We start from the raw sequence: 23783 nt of genomic DNA, 5'->3' as shown, positions 1-23783 counted from the left end.
AGTGCCATTTTACAGGCCCTGTGGAACTGTGCAAGTTCTCTCAGGGCCCTAACCTCCTCCGGCAACTCATTCCACCAGCTAGGTGCAGCAACAGAAAAGGCCCTGGCTCTAATTGACTGAAGCCTAACTTCCCTGACGCTGGGGACTGTCAACAGGTTTTGAGACCTGTACCGAAGTGCTCGCTGGGGCATATATGGGGAAAGGTGGTCCCTAAGGTATGCAGGAGCCTGGCCATATAGGGCTTTAACCAATTTAACCAAATTGGGCTTAAACCATCATATCGGGGACATCGCACAGCCACATCCCTGTTTAGGGGATCAGTTGCTCCTGCCACCCAGCTGGTCCATAGCAGGGAGAAGCCCCTGAAACTGGGGGATCCCCCACTGGGACCTGGGGGCTGGGAACCCTACCAGCAGCAGACTTAGGCCTACGCCTCTTCTGCCAGCAATGGATCAGTGTAACTTTTGTTGCACACTAGAAGTGACATTGTTCTGATATTCGGGCAAAAATTCTGTGGTATAAGAATGACAACAGAGGCCTAAGCCTCAGTTTGCCGCTACTAAGTTCTCCCCCACCCCCGGCCAGTTTTTAGGGGATACATGGAAACACTCTGTTGCATGGATTAGATTCTGTTTTATCAGATACAGGATCTGTACTCAGAAGCAAATCGGCATGGTATTTTCTGTTCAAATTACCATATATTCAAATGAGAAAAAAACCATCTCCTCATTTAGCGTTTCCAGACCCTCTCCTTGGTGGAGGAGATCCCCTGCTGCCAGACCCTACAACCAATCAGCTGGCCAGTGGGGGGGCAGGACTTACCCTAAAAAAGAGGGAGAGCTATCCAACATGCAGCAACATGTCTACATCACTGCCCACATAACCTGGAAATGACATCATCATGTCCAGGTCATCGGGACGGCACTCTGGTATTTCGGCAAAAACTTCATGGTTGAAGCCAAATCTACCATAGAGTTTTTGCTCAATTACCAGAGTGTCACCTTGACATCCCAAAAGTGATGATATAACTTCCAGGTCATATGGTCAGTGATGTAGACATGCCACTGCACATCAGATGGGCCTCCCTGTTTCTCCCAGTAAGTCCCCCCATCTCCTGCCAGTTGCCAGGAAGGACCTGGCAATCCTATCTTCATTATTCATGATATTTACTTTGAAGGTATCCTTCAAAGCTGTCTCTTTCTATGACTTAAACATTTATATAGAATTTCCATGTATTATGGATTTTTCTGAGATTTTTTTTCTATTGTCCTTCAGTTATTTTAAGCTGTTTGATAAGTACTGGCTCAGAAGTGAAAAGGCATATGTAATAATTGTTTTTCTGTTCCTTATCACTAAGGGCTCCCTCCTCTTTTTCTTTGTCCATTTGCGGCCATACTAAATATTTATTTTCCAGGTTTTTCATTTAAAAAACACCTCCCTTGCTTGTTATATATTACCAACTTTCGTGTCTTCTATGTTCGCCTCTAGGAAATAAAATCAGAAAACTGCCTTGTTCAGATATGATGTACAATTATACTAGTTTGCATTCTGTTTGAGAAAATTATCTTTATCTTTGGCTTGCTTTTTCTCTCAGGGGATCACTCGGGGAGGCTGACTGATCAATAAGATTTAATTATCATTAAAAGGCAGATGAGATTAATTTATCATGTATCTATAATAAAATCAGTTTCCTGCGTACAGAACTCGAATAAAGAGTATTTGCAGTGTCATTAATACGTTGTAGTACTTGAGCTAAAAGTTTTGTCACATGACAGGTTTTCTGTACGGGATCAAAACTGAAAGCAAAGATAAAATTAGGACAGGTTTGAAATGAAAAGGGCTTTTAATGGCTTGATTGTTCACAACTTCCTTCGGTTAGCAAAAATGGCTCTGCTCAGCAAGATATATGGCATTTGCTTTCATGGAGCCACTTAAGCATAATAGGTTGAGATGAATACTGGGCCATGCACATTTACACACAGCTCCTGAATATGGTCAGTGGGACTGTGTACATGACCTGCTTTTGAGCTTGCTATTATCCCAATACTGTTTTGTTTGTACCTTCTGTTAATGTATTTAGAGAGCAGCCATTTAGTTATCACTTTATGGGTAAGAGGTGTTCCTTTTCCAAGAAGAGATACAGCAATATCATGAAAGCACTTACCTTGTTACTTGCTGCAAATCAGTTAATGGTTTCTATAATGTAATATGCATTCTAACGTGTGAGTGTGCTGAGAACAGAATTGCAACTCAACTTCCAGACTCCATAGCCCAAAACAATCTTTACACTAGTGGAAGTTTTAAAAGCTCCTCTAGGGTTTTTTTGTTTTGTTTGTTTGTTTAGCTAGTTTTTTGCTAGTTCACAGGCAGTGGAGCCACTACTGAACACTTGGGTTGCACTTCTCTGCTGAGAGTCGCATTCTTACATTTCTGGAGGTATAAAGAGATGCAAAATAGCAGCCTAAATATGCAACAGCAGAAGTTCAACACCTTCAAATGCAGCACTTGCAATTAGCATACGGCCATCCAGAGGTTTCCAGATGCCTAGAGCAAAACTGACTTGGAAGCCTTTTAAATTAAATACAGCATTAGACAGATACAGCATCATTAGGGTTGCCAGGTCCCTTCATCTTACTGTGGGGCATTCCATGAGTGGGTAGGGATGTCACCTAGAAGTGACGGATGTCACCTAGAAGTGACATCATCACATGGGGGGTGGGGCCATGGGGATCCACCACACTCTAGCCCCTGCAGAGCAACCAGCCCCTCCCAACCACCAGGACCCCAATGGGGAGTCAACAGCATCAAACTTATCTTTCTTCTTCCTGCCAAGCCAGCCTGTGAGGGAAGTCCCAGAGGTAAGCGGAGCAGAGCCAGGCCCCAGCCCTGGGAATATAAAGCAGTGGGCAGAGTCACTAGTGGTCATAGCTCTCCATCTGAGTGAGCAAAAAGTATTATCAAACAAAGAATCTGCGATATAGGGAGACAAAGGGATCTAGAACAGGCCCCCTCTTTTTTAGCATCTACTGAGACCAAATATGTTATGAGGACGGCCAAGTACTTTTTTTATTTGGAGGTACCAGCCCACAGAAGAGCCTTTACGTTGGCTCGATGTGCAGCCATGCCCTCAAAGGTGCTAGAAGGGAAATATAGAAAAGTCCCGTATGAAGACCGACGCTGTCCTTGTGCTATGGGAGAGGTGGAGTCGATGACCCATATGTTTTTTCGATGCCCTTTCCACCAGGTACAGAGGGATAGGTTTGTTTCCCCGTTTGTAGTTAAACCAATGGCAGACGCGGATGAGGCATGTTTGGAGAAACTTTTGGTGGATGCAAGTCCAACTATCTCTAGACAGATAGCCAAATTTTGCCACTATCTTGTGAAGTTCCATACTAAGAAACAAGAAACTGCATGTCTTGTATGACCTCTTGGAATTTTAGTTTATAAATGTTTTTATATACTCTGATTTAAAGGATTTATATAAATTGGAACTGACTTGAATTTTAAAATCGGTTAAATTATATTTTAGTTATCTTGGATTGTATAGGTGGGGAATGTTCAAGTATTTTATGTTTTTTAGGAGGGTATTTTATACTATCTTAGGTATTTTAAGAGGGTTTTATATGATGTGTCGTAGTTTTTATATTGGTCTATGACTGTAATAAAGTTCATTCGATTCGAGTGAGCTAGAGGGGAGAGCCCCCACTAGGGTGAGATGGGCCCAAAGTAAATCAGCACATCAAGCCAGCCCCGCCCTACTTCAAAGCAGGGTGGTGTGGCCTGACAGACACACAGGTCAGCTTCAGAGCAGTTGGCCAACACCTGTCTGTCCTGACCCACAGCATCAGGACTTAAATAAGAGGTAGAGCCAGCCTCTCTTGGCCTATCTGAGACCTTGGGCAGTCTCCAGGGATGGGAAAAGATCTGCCCCAGCAATGGCGACTGGTGGGAGCCCACCAAAATAGAGATGAGACATGATTCCACCCAATCATGCTGGGGTAGGGCAGGAGCAGCCCTGACAGATGTGATAATGTTACTTGCATGTGACATCAGTGCGTGGGGGCAGGTAGAAGCCCCCCAAAAACGGAGGGGGGTATCCCTGCCTGGACATGGGGAATGGCAACTCTACTGTCTTGGAAATAGAATTGCCAGGTCCTTCAGTCAAGCAGGCGGGTGATGAGGGGTGTACTTACCAAGGGGGAAGGCAGAAAAGCAGGAAATATATGCAATCTGCCAGGTAGGAAAAACTAAAATTAACCTTGTGTCATCTTATGCTAACAAATGTATTGTGCCATAAAACTTTGCCACTTAATTAGATGCATGGTGTGTCCTTGTTTGGCTGATATACATAAACAAACATAAGTGGAAAATTTGAATATGGTAAGGCCAAAAGGCCATAAAGTGAAAGAAATTTATTTGAAAAGCTCAAATGATGAACAAAATGACAAGGCCAAAAAGAAGAAAAAGATCCTCAAAAGACAAGACAACAGAGGCAAAATCTAGGCCTAGTAGGTATGGAATAATAACAAAACATACCTGAAAGATTACACTACACTATGGAATAATAAAGATAAGTTACCCAGAAGTAAAATTACTGTGATATATTTGCAAATGTAAGGTATACTATCCACTAATATGAACAATGCAAAATAACAGGTGGTACAGACAATGATCTTTCTACAATTGAGCATGTACAAATTATAAATTATGAGAAACAGAGCACTGACAAGATCCTGGGTACAGAACAATATCTTCAGGTTATATAAAGAACATGTATTCCTAAATCCAAAAATTCTGCATCCTGATGGTAATACATGAAGGCAGAGATAACAGCAAAAGTCATAGAAGTGCTGGGTAGGAAAGGACCATATCTTTATAACTGTCTGAAATACCAGTCAAAAACATCTAGTGTGTTGTAATAATAGCCAGCTATAAAGACATTAATTTCCTTTACCTTGAACTATAATAGACAGAAGTTAACTAAGATAAGGAAATGTCATCTCAGGTAACTTCCTCCAGCAGTGGGGCTCCAGAAGTGCCATCGCTGATGGTGCCCTCCAGGGGTGGAATTCTAGCAGGAGCTCCTTTGCATATTAGGCACACAACCCTGATATAGCCAATCCTCCAAGAGCTTTACAAGGCTCTTTTTTGTAAGCTCATGGAAGATTGGCTACATCAGGGGTTTGTGGCCTGATATGCAAAGGAGCTCCTGCTAGAATTCCACCCCTGGTGCCCTCAAGTCTCCCCTAGTCCTCCCAATGGCCATTGGCCACCCTAGCTTTATCAGCCATGCCTGCTGTGGTACTGCAGGCAGCAAAGGCCCAGTGCAGGCTGAGATCACATCGTGGGCCTTCTGGCAATGGCTGAAGGGTTGGCAGCTCTGGGATGGGAAACACCTGAAGATTTGGTGGATGGAACCTCAGAAGGATGGGGTTTAGAGAGAGAGAGATCTCAGCATGGTATAGTGCCATAGAGTCCATACTCCAAAGCAGCCATTTTCTCTGTTGTCTGGAGATCAATTGTAGTAGTGGGAGATCTCTGGGTGCCACTTGCAAGTTGGCAACTCTTAAGAGCCAGTTCTGTTGCGAAGCATCTTGTTAATTGGGTTTCCAATCCCCAGGTGGGGGCAGGGGACCCCTTGGTTTGGAGGCCCTCTCCCCACTTCAGGGTCACCAGAAAGGAGGGGGCAGGGAATGTCTGCTGGGCACTCCATTATTCCCTGTGAAGACTGATTCCCTGGGGCAGGGGTGGCCAATGGTAGCTCTCCAGATTTTTTTGCTTACAACTCCCATCAGCCCCAGCCAGCATGGCCTATGGCTGGGGCTGATAGGAGTTGTAGGCAAAAAAAATCTGTAGAGCTACCGTTGGCCACCCCTGCCCTAGGGTATAATAGAGAATTGATCTGTGAGTATCTGGGGCTCTGGGGGGCTGTTTTTTGAGGTAGAGACACCAAAGTTTCAGCATAGCATCCAGTGCCTCTCCCCAAAATACCCTCCAAGTTTCAAAACGATTGGACCAGGGGGTCCAATTCTATGAGCTCCAAAAGAAGGTGCCCCTATCCATCATTATTTCCAGTGGAAGGAAGGCATTTAAAAGGTGTGCAGTCCCTTTAAATGTAATGACCAGAACTCCATTTGGAGTTCAATTATGCTTGTCACAACCTTGCTCCTGACTCCACCCCCAATGACTCCTTGCTCCACCCCCAAAAACTCCTGGGTCCATCCCCAAAGTCCCCAGATATTTATCGAACTGGACTTGGCAACCCTATTCGTTAAGGAGGCTTACCAAACCAGTTCACTCCTGGCTTTAAGAAGAATAGTAAGACAGAAGGGCCTTCCCCATCTTTTAATGGAGGCCAATGGTAGACTTATATAGTACTTGTGCTGTCATTTGTGTTTAACAGACTCGTTTGTTTTAATTGGTATTATAAAACTGGGATCCCCATGACTGTGGAGCCTGCAGGCTGTTTTGAAGTTTTGAGAAAGGAGTTTTAGCATAAAGTGGTTGCCAGGAAGGAAGACCAGTCATGACATTATTGGGAGGCTCTGGGCCAAGTTTTGTCCCCTGAGGAATCAGCAGCTTCTGAATGGATGTTCCCTGCAGGCTTGTCTATTCATTTATTGTGATTTGTTTTTGTCAGTAAATAGTTATATTTTTAAAGCTAGATCTGAAGCAAAGTCCAATTTAATGTCAATAAAAACACACAAATAACAAATTTTTTTTTTCTTAGTGGCAGTAGCGGTCACAGTAGCAGCAAGGAAAATGGCACACACAGTGCAGTTGATCACATACTATAGCATGTCTGTCTCTGGCTCCTTGCGCCGTCTTTTGGCTCTGCTTCATTGCTTCTCAGCTGTTGTTTTAAAATGGGCACTTATGAGGAATTTCAAGAATCCACTTGGAGAATCCATTTACAGATACGTTGTCAGACTTTCCTATGGAAATAATGTGGTGGTGAAGAAATGAAAGTCTTAAAAGGACTTGCCTCTGTTCAGCTGAAAATGACAAGCCGTTCATCAGGCATAAGGATATCATCCTGCATATGAAAGAAGCTGTAGTGGCCCATGCAGATTAGGACTTTTGTATGCTGCCTTTTACAGTTAATAGTCCAAGAGCAGACGACTTGAATTCACTTCAGATTGTTATGCTCATTTACATGTTCAAGAAATAAACAGACATCAAATATAGCTGAGAGAAGGGGCGTGTTACGTGATTGCTGTCCTTTTCTCCCAAATAACTGAATATGTAAAGAAATAAAATTGTTTAGTCCAGCCGCGTGTAGAGCTAGATGAAGCACAGGATTCACCTTCAGACACACAAATATGGATGCCAGCCTCCAGGTGGGACCTGGGGATCCCTATCTTCAGACTACAGAGATCAGTTCCCCTGAAGAAAATGGATGCTTTGGAGGGTGGACTGTATGGTATTGTACCTCACTGAGGTCCCTGTCCTCCCCAGGCTTCATCCTCAAATCTCCAGGAATTTCCTAACCTAGATCTGGCAACCCTGCCCTTCATCCCTCACTGGTAACCTGTGGGGACCTGGCAATCCTAGTGCTAGTGGTGGCCAAGGCAATGCGGCTGAAACACATTGGCCTTCCTTTCCAGTATGAAGACTGATGACCAAAGACCACAACCGTTATTAAACCATAATTGAAAAGCTCCACTATAATTCTGGTCTAGAAAGAAGACAGAGAGGCTAGGAGTCTGGCTTGCTCTCATTTTTAGAAGATGAATCCATGTTGTTTTTCTCCCTTGGCAGGATCTGAAGACAGTGTTGACCCTTCCCCAGTACCCTGGGGAGTTCCTGCACCCTGTGGTCTATGCATGTACTGCTGTCATGCTGTTGTGCCTGTTTGCTTCAATTATCACCTACATTGTGCATCACAGGTAAGAAGAATTATGCCAGTTGCTAAGAATTACTGGAGCCAGAATGTATTTTCTTTGCTGCGTAAAAAATGAACTAAACGCAATCTCCCCCCATCTAGCATATGCACACAGACACACTTGTCCTGGGCAGTGGTGAAAATTGTGGTCTATCTTCTGGTGCCAAGAATCTGCCTAGATGGTTTTGACCATCAAACAATATTGACCTGGTTCAATTGGCTTATCTTGTGTCTATTCATACTGACAACAGGGCTTCATGGGTACCAAGCAATAGCATGTATTTCTCAGCACATTACCTAATTTCCTTTAACTGGATGTGCCAGGATTTGAATCTGAATGAAGTGGTTTGTACTGTAGTGGTTAGAGCATTACAATAGCACAGGAGGACCTGGGAGCCTGGCAGAGAGTCTCCAGACTTCCTGCTGACATCAGCAGCTCCCCTAGAAGTAGGTCACCAAAAAGCAGAATGGATATCAGTGCACAGAAAATGTGATAATGTTAGGACTGTGAGACTAGAAGTCCTCCCTGGCCCCAAGGGGGCCAACCCACCATTTAGAGGTGAGTGTTGGTTTTGGAACTGAAGTGCTGGGGAAAGCTGTCTTCCTGAAGCAAAATGGCCAGGGGGGGCGGTACATTTTAGCCCATTGGCAGCTGTTTATATAGCCCATCAATATACATGTAGCTACCAAAAGGACAAACACTGTCTATTTCCCACCCAACCCAGTCTGTTATGGGTGGGGAAGATGTCACAAGAGGATGACAAGAGTCTTTTCTCCCCTCTTGCTGTGGTCTTGATTTGGATCAGGATCCTGCGCGCATGAATTCCCATGCAAAACCATCTAACTTTCTATGGTGATAATGTGTCAAAAGTAATGTGTAGTTTGACCCTAACAGATTTGAGGATAACCCTCATTTTATATTACTTTTTGTTTCGTCATGAGAATGCTAATGCCAGCTCTGACGCTAATAAACTGAATAGGCCAGCTCTGAAGCTAATAAACTGAGCTTGCCTGGCTTGAACTCCTTAGAGGAAAAGTGTGGGATACAAAGACAACAACAAATAAATTAATATTTACCTCATTGTTAATTGAGCTTAATGTAAAAACTGCATTTGTTGTTCTGGAGGTAGTATATCTTTCTGAGGGCTTGTTTGCATAACAGCCTCTTAAAAGTTGCTTCCGGCTCTGTTTTGTTTGCACGTTCAAATGGCTAATTGAATGCTAAAGCACAAAGAGAGAGAGAGAGCCACTGATTAAACGCATGCTTTCCTTGCCTTTGAGTCATCTCAGGATAGGAGATTATGCGATACCTCGTTTATGACCACAGATTCAAAGAGCAATGATGTTCGGAATTCAATATGGCTGTAATGCAGTGATTTGAGATATGGTGCCAAAGTTACTAGGGTTGCCAGGTCTGTGTTGGAAAATACCTGGAGACTTTGGGGCTGGAGCTGGGAGAGAGTGGGATTTGGGGATGGGAGGGGCCTCAGCATTATACAATAGGGTTGCCGTCCAATTCAAGAAATATATGGGGACTTTGGGGGTGGAGCCAGGAGACATTGGGGCGGAGCAAAGAGCAAGGGTGTGACAAGCATAATTGAACTTAAAGGGAGTTCTGGCCATCACATTTAAAGGGACTGCACATCTTTTTAAGTGCCTTCCTTCCATAGGAAATAATGAAGGATAGGGGCACCTTCTTTGGGGGCTCATAGAATTGGACCCCCTGGTCCAATCTTTTTGAAACTTGGGAGGTATTTTGAGGAGAGGCACTAGATGCTATACTGAAAATATAGTGCCTCTATCTCAAAAAACAGCCCCCCCAGAGCCCCCGATACCCGCAGATCAATTCCTCATCATTCCCTATGGCAATTGTTCATGGAGGTGCATGATGTCTGTGGGGGTGGGGCTTCCCCCGCCGACCAGCTGGCTGGGGGAGGGAGGAAGGTCTGTAAAACCGGGGGATCCCCCTCTGGGACCTGGGGATTGGGAAGCCTATTATACAATGAGAGTCCACCCTTTCAAGCAGCCATTTTCTCCAGGGGAGCTGATCTCTGCCAGCTGATCACTTGTTAAAGCGGGGGATCTCCAGGCCTCACCTGGAGGCTGGCAGACCCAAAATGTACCAGTTTGAGGCCAGCCATGCCTGCTATTCTAGAATGTTCTGTCCATGAAAGCAAGGTTTATTGAAGCTAGATGGCAATTTTGGCACTGCCTCAGACATCTCTGATTGTCTATAGAAGTTCCCCCAAGTTTGAAGCTCTGGCAGTGTATTTAAAAATTATTGTTGGAATTTCTATAAAAACAGCTATATGACTTTGCTTTTATGTTAACTTTGCACAGCACCATTCGAATCAGCAGAAAAGGCTGGCACATGCTTCTCAACTTCTGTTTCCATACTGCTCTCACTTTTGCTGTTTTCGCTGGTGGAATAAATCGTGTAAAATATCCCATTGTCTGTCAAGCGGTGAGTGTATGCCTTACAATTGGCTTTTGTTTTATAATGGGGAGAGCTTTGCATTTTACATGCTAATTACATTAGTACTTTTTATGCCAATAGATGAAGGATGGATAGATAAATACATTCTGGAGTTGCCAGTCCTCAAGTAAGGGGATCTGTCCCTTCAGTGTCTGTTTTCAGGCATCACTTCAATGGCAGGAGGAAAATAAAATTACAAAAAGGCCATTGAGCCTATGGTGTAACACCACTTCCAGGAGAAATCCAGAAGTGATGTCACACCTCTCCAGGAATTGCCAGAAACTCTGCGGTAAAACTGGAGAAACCATGGTAAAACCACAGAGCTTCTGATTATTTCTAGAGAGGACTGATGTTACTACTGAGAATTCTCTGGAAGTGACATTGACATCAGTTCTCTATAGGAATCACTGAAAGCTCCGGCTTTATCACAGAGTTTCTGGTAATTCTTAGAGAGGTGATACATTACTCTCTGGGATAGCCCTGGCAACCCTCATATATTTTCAGTCCTATTTGGGACACAAAGGTTGACCTGAATCTTAAAGCACAAGAATGCAGACAGGGAATGTGATTTGGTTTACTAGGCCCGGAAAATTCTCCTAACCATATTTATTGAGAAGGAAGTCCTACTGATCTAATGGAGCTAACTTGGAAATATATATGCATAGGATTGTAAGTTTATTAACTTCATTCTTTCTTGTGTTGTACAACCAGCACTGCAAAGCTATTTCCCTCCTTCCGTTTAGAAGAATGTTTATTATTTGTAATTCTCCTTCCGATCTTGTATCGAGAGCGTTCTTGTTAAGTACTTCTAAGCCTTTTAAATTATATCATCAGCTCTTAACATGTCATTACTAAGTACACTTTTGAGTATCTTGTTTTAAAAATAGAACTGTTCCTTGAATGAAATAAAAAAGTGGAAGGGCTGGAGCTTTGTTGTGTTTCGTTTCAGAGAGAATTTGCAATGAGATTACATTTTAGATCAGTGTTTCTTTAAAGCAAGTTTCATGACTGCCTGTTACTTCCCTAGGCTAGAATAGTACTGAATATGCAATGCTCAGTAAACCTTACAAAAGTACTTTATGGAAAGTCCATGCTCTTATCCCCACACTGTAGTTGGGATGAGGACTGAGAATGAGACTTGGTGGATATGAGATTCAAACCAGTGATTTTTCTGGTCCAAATTCCAATGCTACATTCAAATGTCACAGTAAACCCTGGTTTGGTTGAACTTCAGTCTGATGGCAGACTGTTGAACAAACAGTGGTGTGGAGATATATGGTTTCATGAGATATTTCATAAGCCCTGAGTAAGGTTGGGAAATACCTGGAGATTTGGGGGGGTGGAGTAGAGGTTGAGGTGGGTGGAGTTTGGTGAAGGGATGGACCTCAGCAGGGTATAATGCCATACAATCTACCCTCCAAAGCAGCCATTTGCTTCAGGAGAACTGATTTCTGTAGTCTAAGGATCAATTGTGATACTGGGAGATCTCCAGGTGCCACCTGGAGGATGGCAACCATTGCTGAGAGATCCTTCAGAAATGTGTTGGAGAGTGTGGCAGGCCTTAGAAAGATCTTGGGTCTGTCGTTTCAGGATTCTAAGAGGCCTGAATTTAGAGCAAAGCATCATAGCAATTCTCAGAGGTAAAACATGGATTTCCAGATTGGAACGTTTGGAGAATTGGTGTCTGTATGGTATTACATAAAAAGGTTTGCCTCATCAGATGACTGGGGGGAAGGAGTGTTTAAGTGACCCATTTCTCAATGATGATATGTCTAGACCAACCACTTTATGATGTAGCCTTTGACTATTTTTTTTCGTACATTTTCTGCCCTTGTCTCAGAATCTCCTTCAAATATCAATAAATCCAATGATTAAATTTTACTTAACAGATGCAGAATTGACACTTCTGGTTTTTGAAATATATATCCATTTGTTAAAACTCTTCAGATATAGCTAGGGTTGCCAGCCTTCAGGTGGGGCCTGGAGATCTCCCGCTTTTACAACTGATCTCCAGCTGGCAGAGATCAGCTTTGAAAAGTGGACTCAGTGGCATTGTACCATGCTGAGGCCCCTCCCCTCCCCAAACCCCTCCCTTTCCCAGCTCCACCCCCAAAGTCTTCAGGTACAGCTTTCATTCAGAAGATGCCTTATAGCCTGTTGTTTATCACCCCAAGGTGGCATAAGTCCTCTGCATCCAGATATTGTCAGGCAGATCTTGTTTGGTGTAGTATCAATTCCTGTGATGGCCCTTTATTGTTTATTTGATTTCCAGCTGTATGTATTCCCTTTTCCAGTCTAGAATTCCCAGCATAAGAGGGAAGTCCATTGCAACTCATTTTCTTATCTCTCTCCTTATTTAACCCTTGAACCATCTGATTTAGTTCCAGAAAGTGAGCTTTTAAACCCTTTAAAGAGTCAAGGATCAGCAGTGACATTTTTGGCAGTCTCCAGATATTTTCCAACCCATACTTGGCAATCCTAGATATAACTGATTGATAATGATCGTATGGGTGATCTCTCATTTGTTTCCCTTTAATCTGAGAAAGCTGTAAGTCTGTGTAGTCTGTAACACCACACAAAGTTATGCCTTCATCCTGTTGTTAGTTTGGAAGAGAATCACATTTTGCTTTTAGCTTATGAAAATATGTAGTAATATCCCCTGTAATAAATCTTCACTGACAATAGTAATCTGCTTTTCCTTTTCAAAATTAATTTGGAAATTATTCTTTTGGTTTTGGACAAAATCGGCTGTTTTAAATTACTTTTTTTGTCAATCATATATATTTAATCTCGTTGCAGCAGTTCTCTCTGGATGACCTAAAAAGTTATATTTTTTCAACACTCCACTTAGATTTTCTCATAGGATGTTATGAACATGCAGAACAATGCATATACACGAGCCCCATAGCGCCGAGTGGTAAAGCTGCAGTACTGCAGTCAGAGCCTTCTGGTCATGACCTGAGTTCGATTCCAGTGGAAGCTCGGTTCAGGTAGCCGGCTCCAGGTTGACTCAGCCTTCTATCCTTCCGAGGTCGGTAAAATGAGTACCCAGCTTGCTGGGGGGGAAGTGTAGATGACTGGGGAAGGCAATGGCAAACCACTCCGTAAAAAGTCTGCTGTGAAAAAGTTGTCAAAGCAATGTCATCCCAGAGTCAAAAACAACTGGTGCTTGCACAGGGGACTACTTTTACCTTTTTATATATATGTGTGTGTGTATATGTGTGTGTGTGTTTGTATGTATGTATGTATAGAATCATAGAATCATAGAGTTGGAAGGGATCTCCAGGGTCATCTAGTCCAACCCCCTACCTTTACCTTTTAATGTATCTATAGGTTGGTCCAGATGGGACAATAAGCCATGGTTCTATATTATGTTAACAAACCCACACTACCACTCTGTCCCCTCTGCTCCTGCCTCCTCTTGCATGTTCCAACTCAGTGACTTATGATTCAACGTGAACCCTGGTTGGGTATTACGTTAAAACTGATCTTTGTGCTTCCCCTCCAAACCAAGATTGTAAACTATAGTTTGGAGCTGATTTACAATCCTGTTTTGGAGAGGAGGGTTATTTTACCATAGAGGTTTTCCTTTGCATATCCTGTTCCCTTCCCCCCCCCCAAACCCTATAAGACTATATTTGAATGTTCTGCATATATGGTTGTCTGGCACCGCTGCAGTTTCCCCAAATTTGCTTTGTTATATTTCTTGAAAATTTGTCTCAAAAACGTGATTGGGAAGAGTGTGGACAGGAAGGTACAGACTTCTCTACCTCCTTGACTGTGTCTTACATTTTTTTTTCTCCTCATGCTTGCCAAGCCGTTACCCCCAAAACCCCCCCACCACTTTTTTCTGATTCAGAGATACTAAGGGTGATAACTTCATGTGAATGTTCCGTTGTAGGTGTGAATATCTGTGCATTTACAGCAGTAATGAGAGCAGTAGATGATGGAAACATTTCATCTTGTGCTTAATATAAGGAAAAGGAAAAAGGAAAGGTCCCCTGTGCAAGCACCAGTTGTTTCTGACTCTGGGGTGACGTTGCTTTCACAACGTTTTCACGGCAGACTTTTTACGGGGTGGTTTGCCATTGCCTTCCCCAGTCATCTACACTTTCCCCTCAGCAAGCTGGGTACTCATTTTACCGACCTTGGAAGGATGGAAGGCTGAGTCAACCTCAAGCCGGCTACCTGAAAACACAGCTTGCGCCGGGGATCGAACTCAGGTCGTGAGCAGAGCTTAGAACTGCAATACTGCAGCTTTAACACTCTGCGCCACGGGGCTCCTGTGCTTAATATAAGGTACTTCTAAATATTCACCAAGGAACTAGTCACCTTGCTTGGTGAAATCGAACACGTCAAACAGTAATCCTCAGTGAGATACAGAACAGGAGGTGTTGGCTTTATCTCCTCCCCACCCACTAGTTTAATTTTGTAAAGATGGGATATACTTATAGTCATCCCTACTTTAGGCATGTGCAGGTAGTCCTTCCATCCAGGGATGCTTTTAGATGAGAAGAAATCTTCAGTCATGACCTCTCTCATATACAAAGATCTGATCTTTCATTATGGAGCTCCCACCTCTTGCTCAGTGCTGAAGTTCAGAAGGAGCTGTATGCTTTGAGATGAAGTAAGACAACCATGTGAGGGAGGCCCTAACCAAAAAAACCAGGAGGCTGAAGCAAATGGAACTACATAGACAGTAATCCTATGGGTGAACAGGATAGTGGAGAGATGCAGTGACAAAAAGGAAGCTCCAACAAGAAAGCAGAGCTGGCACAACACTTCACATATGATCTAGACAGGGATAGCTAAGTCTCTATCCAGTACGGCTTGGGGGGCTGTGAGCCAGTAAACAGTGTAGGTCTACACCAGGGGTGGCCAGACTTGCTTAACGTAAGAGCCACATGGAATATACATCAGAGGAAGGAAGGAGATTAGATAGGAGAGGGTGGAGGGAAGGAGAGACTGAAAGAAAGCAACTTTAACTTTAAACTCATTCTCCAAGCTCCACCATTCTCCAGCTGGCTTGGCTTAGAGAAGTGACTTAAAGAGACAAATGCCTTCTCCAAGCCATCCAATGGACTGGTGGGGACTTCAAGAGCCATACAATATGTGTGACAGAGCCACGTGTGGCTCCCAAGCTGCAGTTTAGTCACCCCTGGTCTAGACACTGACGGGGCTGCTGTAAGCCAAAATGCCCTCAAAACGAGGTTGCGGAATTGTCAGGTGGGCACCTGGCTTAATCAGGATCTTTTATCTATGTATACAGGATCCACGTCCAGAAATTAATGCTTAAATTTATCAAGCTATATAATGCTATAAATTTATCTAATTAAGTTAAAACAATTAAAATTTATTCCAGAAAAATATAGGCATACATACAAGGCAATATACTCATGAAACATACATACAGTCCTAGGAAAAATAGAGAGAGAGATAGAGACAACACATGGATAGACAAACAGAGTGATAATTACCGATCGTAGTCTTCAAGGAAGGCTCCAATGGCGACAAAAGAGGACGGGGAAAATAGGACCCAAGAATCGGGGATGAATCTAGACAGCAGAACTGGGGTACTGCTAGATGCACATGTGTGGGGAGCTGGGTCACAGGTTATATAGACTACCTTGGACCCTCAGGGGATGGAAAGTACAGGGGTGGAAAAAGGGGAGGCTCTGCAGTGACCATAAGGGCTGGACTTCTGCAGTAGCCAATAGCAAGTTAATTGGTGGCACCTAATTGGGTGTCGCTAACTGACCAATGAACAAGCTTGGACCTGGGTTACCTGGTTGGACCTCCAGGTAACAATGGGCCAGGGTGGGGATGCTCCAAGATGACCGTTGGGGAGAAGAATGGGGGAAAGCACTGGGTGGAGGGGTGCTTAAGACTATTAATCTTATCTTAAAAGGTGGCCAAATTGTTACCTAAGGTAACACCCGGTTTACACAAAGGAACATGGCTCTGGCTGAAGATGGTCTTCCTCTTCCTCAGTGTTCTTCTTGACACCAGTCTTTGTCCTTAGTTCCGTTGGACAAAGGCTTAGGCGGTCCGGCAGGGTCCACGCCTAGATAAGCTTGATGGCCTCATGGCTGGGTGACATCTGTTGAGTACGTGAGCCTCCCGCTTTGCTAAAATGGCGTCTTGGTACTGCTGGAAGATAGCTGGTGTTAGCCTCCCAAAGTGGATTCTATGGTCAAGGCTGAAAACCGCATGGCCTGGATAGCTCCTAGCAGCGCACCTTCTTCCGCTCCAACGATAGAGATGGTGTTCGCATGAAGTGACTGGAAACCATCCGTTCTTCTTGCTAGCACTCCTCCAGAAACACGGAGTGCTGCTGTAGCGTTGTGGCTGTTAGTACTCATAAGTGCTTTCCAGTCTGGCAGCCAAACCTACATTCTCCTAGCAGATGTGTGTGAGTTCAGTCTCCAGGCACCCTGGCAACCAGGCGGGTGACTACGATGTTCTAAATATTAGGGGTATTTTCTTACACTGCTGTATCTTTAAAATCTGCATAGATTTTTTTAAATCCAGTTATAAACTGACAACCTAAACCAGCATGGAAGATCAAGAACTACTGAGGGAAAGGGCGGATATCTCTGTATTGATTGATACAAACTAACCTGTCTGTTCTTTGGAAGAGAACCTCTTAATACTTTTTGTGTTTGTGCACGTAAATTTCTGTAGATAGTCAGTACTTTCCTCCATTTTTCTTGTTGTTCTCACTAGATTTTTTTAAACAGTACATTTGTAGAAAATGTCCTGTCTGGAGCTTATTAGGTTTAGGTAAGGCTGAATTGTTTTTCAGTACTCTGCGGATAAGAGAAGGAGACAGGCTGCTGGAAAACTCATTTGCTGTTGCTTTGCAAGATGTGCCTGAGCTGAGGCAATATTGCCTAACCACCAGTTTTCTTTTTAAAAAAAAGATTTAGAATGGAAAGCTGACCATGGCATGTAAAGCAGCAGTCCCCAACCTTTTTGGCACGAGGGACCAGTTTTATGGAAAACAATTTTTCCACGGATCGGGGGTGGTGGATGGTTTCAGGATGATACAGTTGTGCACCCAGAGGAATTGCCTTGTTTTGGAACAGCGAAGAGGCTAGAGGAATACTTCCTTGTTTTGGAACAATGGGGAAAGAGTTGTTGTTGTTGTTCAGTCGCACAGTTGAGTCCAACTCTTTGCAAACTCATGAACAAAGTCACGCCAGGTCCTCCTGTCTTCCACCATCCTCCAAAGTCTGCTCAAATTAGTATTTGTTACATCAGTAATGATGTCCAGCTATCCACTTTTGCTGTCCCCTTCTCCTTTTGCCTTCTGTCTTTCCCAGCATCAGGATCTTCTCCAGTGAGTGCTCCCTTCTCATTTGGTGGCCGAAGTATTTGAGCTTCAGCTTCAGCATCTGATCTTCCAGGGAACAGTCTGGGTTGATTTCCCTTAGGACTGACTGATTGGATCTTCTTGCAGTCCAAGGGACTCTCAAGATTCCTCTCCAACACCCCATCTCAAAAACATCTATTCTTCTGCGCTTGCCTTCCTTATGATCCAGCTCTCACAGCCATATATTACTACTGGGAATACCATTGCTTTGACTATATGGACTTTTGTTGGCAGGGTGATCCATCTGCAAAAAGGAACTGATCTGATTTGCCATTCTTTGCTCTAGATCAGTGATCTTCAAACGTGGAACCTGTGAGTGAGCACAATGGAACCCACTGGAGGTTTCCTGACCTGAACAGTCCATGCTAGCCCTATCTTAGAAGCTAAGCAGGGTCGGCCCTGGCTATTATTTTGAGGGAGACCTCCAAGGAATATCACAGGCATGACTCAGAGGCAGGTAATGGCAAACCACATCTGAGTCTCTTCCTCCGAAGACCCCATGGGGTTGTTATACGTCAGCTGTGACTTGACAGCAAAAAATTGCTACAAAGCAAAGAGCCATCCTGGTTCATCCCCCACCAATGGACAAGGTGGATCTAGCAACCATATGGTTTTCCTCCACCTCACTGGAGCAGGAAAACCAGATACATAGTAGGAGCATGCTTGGCTTGCAACTTCCCAACATTTTATGATCAGACCCAGTACCCCGTGGCAGCCATTTTCTGGCTCTTACACTCCATGGGTCTCCATTTTTTGTTCCCAATATTATAAAAGTGTGCAAGGACTCAACAAGATTGGAGGCCTCTTTTCTAGATTTAGCCTTGTTTCTAGACGTAGCCAGCACTCATTCCTTGTCAGCAACATCATGTAACCAAACTCCAAACCCTAATGAGATGAAACAATTAGATGACACTAAATTGTTCAGCGTGGTGAGAACCAGAGGATTGTGAGGAACTTCAAAGGGATCTATTGAGGCTGGGTGAGTGGGCGTCAACGTGGCAGATGAGGTTCAATGTGAACATATGAACATATGAAGCTGCCTTATACTGAATCAGACCCTTGGTCCATCAAAGTCAGTATTGTCTACTCAGACTGGCAGCGGCTCTCCGGGTTCTCAAGCTGAGGTTTTTCACACCTACTTGCCTGGACCCTTTTTTAGTTGGAGATGCCGGGGATTGAACCTGGGACCTTCTGCTTCCCAAGCAGATGCTCTACCACTGAGCCACCATTCCTCCCCTAATGTGGCCAAGTGCAAAGTAATGCACATTGGGGCCAAGAATCCCAGCTACAAATACAAGTTGATGGGGTGTGAACTGACAGAGACTGACCAAGAGAGAGATCTTGGGGTCGTGGTAGATAACTCACTGAAAATGTCAAGACAGTGTGCGATTGCAATAAAAAAGGCCAATGCCATGCTGGAAATTATTAGGAAGGGAATTGAAAACAAATCAGCCAGTATCATAATGTCCCTGTATAAATCGATGGTGTGGTCTCATTTGGAATACTGTGTGCAATCTTGGTCACCGCACTTCAAAAAGGATATTATAGCATTGGAAAAACTGCGGAAAAGGGCAACTAGAATGATTAAAGGTTTGGAACACTTTCCCTATGAATAAAGGTTAAAATGCTTGGGGCTCTTTAGCTTGGAGAAACGTCGCCTACGGGGTGACATGATAGAGGTTTACAAGATTATGCATGGGATGGAGAAGGTAGAGAAAAAAGTACTTTTCTCCCTTTCTCGCAATACAAGAACTCATGGGCATTCAATGAAATTGCTGAGCAGTCAGGTTAGAACGGATAAAAGGAGGTACTTCTTCACCCAAAGGGTGATTAACATGTGGAATTCGCTGCTGCAGGAGGTGGTGGTGGCTACAAGCATAGCCAGCTTCAAGAGGGGGTTAGATAAAAATATGGAGCAGAGGTCCATCAGTGGCTATTAGCCACAGATTGTATATATATGTTTGTGTGTGTATATATATATATATATATATAAGTTTTTTGGCCACTGTGTGACACAGAGTGTTGGACTGGATGGGCCATTGGCCTGATCCAACATGGCTTATCTTAGGTTCTTATGAACATAAGAGGGATGGTGGCTCAGTGGTAGAGCATCTGCTTGGTAAGTAGAATGTCCCAGGTTCAATCCCCGGCATCTCCAACTAAAAAGGGTCCAGGCAAATAGGCGTGAAAAACCTCAGCTTGAGACCCTGGAGAGCTGCTGCCAGTCTGAGTAAACAATTCTGACTTTGATGGACCGAGGGTCTGATTCAGTATAAGGCAGCTTCATATGTTCATATGAAAGTCTACCTACAATTATATTGAATAGTATGTGACAAGGCCAGTTCCAGGTTTCAGTGGGCCCTGGACAGAGTTCCCAGGGGCCCTCCCCTCCTCTGCTTGCCATTATGCCCCCATCCAGGGCCAGCACTAAGGGTTCTGCCACTAGAGGCAGACCCCCGCGTCCCCCCTCCAGCTCCCTTTTTTTTTGTGCGCATCACGATGACGTCACTAAAAGTGACATCATCGTAAGGGGGACTAGAAAACAGTGGGCAGCGCACAAGAGTGCTGCTGTGCCGCCGCTTTCCCCCTGCACTACACTTTTTGGAGGCATCCTTGGAAGCCTCCAAAGAGCATGGTTTTTAAAAGATGATCGACCGCTTTTGGGTTAAAAGTGGCCGAGCGGCACCTTCTTGGAAAAGTGCTGCTTGGCCACTTTCAACCCAAAGGCGGCTGCCTTTAAAACACTGCGCTCTTTGGAAAGTGCGGTGTATTAAAGGTGGCTGTCCGCTTTCGGGTTGAAAGTGGCTGAGGGATGCCTTTCCATGAAGGCACCACTCAGCTGCTTTCAACCCGAAAGCACACAGCCACCTTTAAAACACCGCGCTCCACCTATTCCCGCATGCCGGCCCTGCCCCCGTCATGCCTTCCTGTCTACCTGCTTGCATTCACCTCCCCCACTACCTAAACATCTATCCCATCTGCTCATTTTCTAGTCCTCCCAGTGCTCACCCACTCTTCCCTGACTGTGGAGCAGTATGTGCATCTAGGAATGTAGGTGGTGAGAGGGCTTACAAGCAGATGGGCAACAGGGGAGCTGAGCAGGTGGAAGGTGGCAGCAACGGGCCCCACCAGAAGACCTGGATCTTGGCAGCTGCTCCATTTCAGAGCATGGTGATGCTGGCTAGGGTTGTCAAGTCCGACTCAATAAGTGCCTGGGGACTCTGGGGATAGATCCAGGAGACTTTGGGAGTGGAACAAGTATGACTAAACTCCAAAGGGAGTTCTGGCCATCACATTTAAAGGAACCACATTCCTCTTAAATACCTTCCCTCCATTTGGAAATAATAACAGATAGGGGCACCTTCTTTTGAGGCTAATAGAATTGGATCCCCTAGTCCAGGGGTCCAAACCCCTGGTCTACGGATCGGGACCGGTCCGTGGCCTGTCTGGAACTGGTCCGCGAAGCCTGGCCACCCCTCTCCCACGGTGCTGTGCAGCCTTGCCGCCCCCATATCTCCTTGTGCACCTCCACCACCACTCTCCGTTTTAAGGCAGAAGAAAGGGTGGTGAAGCGCCACCTTCCCCGGCTCCTTAAGGGCTGACCCCCCCCTCCCCGCACCAATCTTGGTGGAAAAAACCCTTGTAGCAGCAGTCAGCAACCTGCTGAAGAAGCAGCCCTGCCCTTGCGTCCTCTCCACTTCCTTCCTGGGCGTCAGAAAAAAAGTGGGGTGGAGACAAGAGTGGCACCGCTTCTTCAGCGGGTTGCCATCCGCTGCTACAAAAGTTTTTCCCACCAAGAGGGGAGGGGGTGGTCAGCCCTTAAGGTGCTGGGGAAGGTGGCGCTTCACCGCCCTGTCTTCTGCCTTAAAACGGTAGAAATGGAGGGTGGTGGAGGAGGTGCCATGACAAGAGATGAGGCAGGAAGGCTGCATGGCCATGGAGGGGGTGGCAAGGAGGCTGCACAGCCACGGGGGGTGACGGGGAGGCTGCACGGCCACGCGGGGCATGGCGGGTAGGCTGCACAGCCATGGGCGGTGGCGGGGATGCTGCACAGTGCCACCGGGGGGCTGGGCCAAATTTGGTACCCCCACCCTGTCAGCCCTAGGGCCATGGTGGGTGGGCTGGCCCTGGTGCTAGTCCTCAACACCACAAAGGTTGGGGACCACTGCCCTAGTCCAATGTTTTCGAAACTTGGGGGATGTTTGGAGCAGAAGCACCAGATGCTTTGCCAAAAATTTGCTGTCTCTACCTCAAAAAACAGCCCCCCAGAGCCCCTAATATCCACAAATTGATTCTGCATTATACCTTATGGAAACCCATCTCTATAGAGTATAATGGAGTGCCCAGCAGACATTTCCCCCCCCCGCACACTTTCTGATGACCCTGAAGTGGGAAGAAGGCCTCCAAACCATGGGATCCCCTGCCCCCAACTGAGGATTGGCAACCCTAACATTGCTGGCCTTGGCTAGGGTTGCGAATCCTCAGGTGGGGGCAGGGGATCCCCCAATTTGGAAGCCCTTCCTCCACTTCAGGGTCATCAGAAAGCGGGGGAGGGAGAAGGAAATGTCTGCTGGGCACTGTGTTATACTTTATTCCCATAGGGTATAATGGAGAATTGATCTGTGGGTATCTGGGGCTTTGGGGAGTCTTTTATTTGAGGTAGAGGCACCAAATTTTCAGCATAGCATCCAGTGCCTCTCCTAACCCCACCCCCCCAAGTTTCAAAAAGGTTGCACCAGAGTGTCCAATGCTATGAGCCTCAAGAGAAGATGCCGCTATCCTTCATTATTTCCAAATGGAGGGAATGCTTTCAAAAGGTGTGTGCTCCCTTTAAATGTGATTGCCAGCACTCCTTTCAGAGTTCAATCATGCTTGTCATGCCCTTGCTCTTGGCTCCACCCCCAAAATCTCCAGATATTTCTTGAGTCAGATTTGGCAACCCTAGCCCTGGCATCCGGACTTGAATTCTGCCCCCCCCCTTTTTTTTTTTGCTGAATGGAATTCTGTGTAAGTAGGCAGAAGACAGACAGATGGAAGTACTGCATTGTTCTTGTCCTTTTTATTAGCTGCTGGCCACTGAATCCTGTAAACAAAGGAAGAATGTACAATACTGCAGAAACTTCTCTCTAAGTGTCACTTAAATCTTCTGGAACATTTCACCAATTTCAGACAGATCTTATTTTACTTTGATCTCATCTTGGGCACACTTGGGCACACTGCTTTCTCTAGCAGTGCAATTAGTGCAGTTATTTTAGAAGAAATCCTTGGCTTTAGACTGAAGTAACTCTACATAGATTGCACTATGAGAATCTTCTTTGGCCTCAAGGATGCATTGATTAGTCTCAAGATTCAACCCATGTTAACTCATGGTGACCACCAGTATTCAACAGACCATTGTCTTCATTCCTGCCTCATGTTGATGTGTATTTTCATTGTATGGTTTTCTTAACCTGAGGTGGAAGCTGACTTTCTACTTTTTATTACTTTAAGCAGTTTATATGGCAGCTGCCTGTCTTTGTAAAATAGCATTTTTAAATATCACAGCCTGCTAATTGAAAAAAAACTGCAGTCTGAGATTGGCATAGCCTTGGATTTCATCATGAATTGTGTTTAGTTTTATTATTCTGAGATAATATCTGTTAATGTGGGGTGTTAATTTAGGGGCACAGCTAATCAGCATTTTCTTCATCTGTATTTTGCAAGTAGGGACAGTAGGTTAGTTCATCAGAGCAACTTCAGTTAGGTAATTACATGGATACAAACGGCTATTTATTGCAATCAGAGTCTGGTTGGTTACCTTGCAGACTGCAAGGTTAACAGTATTAACATGGTAATGAAAAATTGATTTTCTTGAATGAGTTATTCATACAATTCCCATGGGCAATTATACACTGTTTTTCCCCTCCATGAAATGAATTGTCTGCAGTAGTTTTGTATTCTCGGGTTACCAGGTTCAAGAAGAATCTCTCTGCAGAATGATCAGACTGTACTCCTTAGTGAGCTCATATCAGTCCACGGTAGCACAGGGAAGGACTGTGGCTCAGTGG

General features: G+C 44.7%; 1 protein-coding gene across 2 annotated transcripts in view; it reads left to right on the top strand.

Moving 5' to 3' along the window:
• ADGRA1 (adhesion G protein-coupled receptor A1) overlaps positions 1–23783 on the top strand; it is a 538647-nt gene that overhangs the window by 434765 nt on the left and 80099 nt on the right. For both annotated transcript variants that reach the window (XM_060241372.1, XM_060241374.1), the window contains 2 exons: positions 7762–7889; positions 10226–10349. In XM_060241372.1, the coding sequence (XP_060097355.1) occupies positions 7762–7889; positions 10226–10349 (252 nt within the window). The remainder of the gene's footprint in view (positions 1–7761; positions 7890–10225; positions 10350–23783) is intronic.

The sequence above is a fragment of the Heteronotia binoei genome, chromosome 6 (assembly GCF_032191835.1).
Source record: "Heteronotia binoei isolate CCM8104 ecotype False Entrance Well chromosome 6, APGP_CSIRO_Hbin_v1, whole genome shotgun sequence".
In the NCBI taxonomy this organism is placed as follows: domain Eukaryota; kingdom Metazoa; phylum Chordata; class Lepidosauria; order Squamata; family Gekkonidae; genus Heteronotia; species Heteronotia binoei.
The sequence above is the reverse complement of the archived record's forward strand: the minus strand, read 5'-3'. Positions and strand labels throughout refer to the sequence as shown.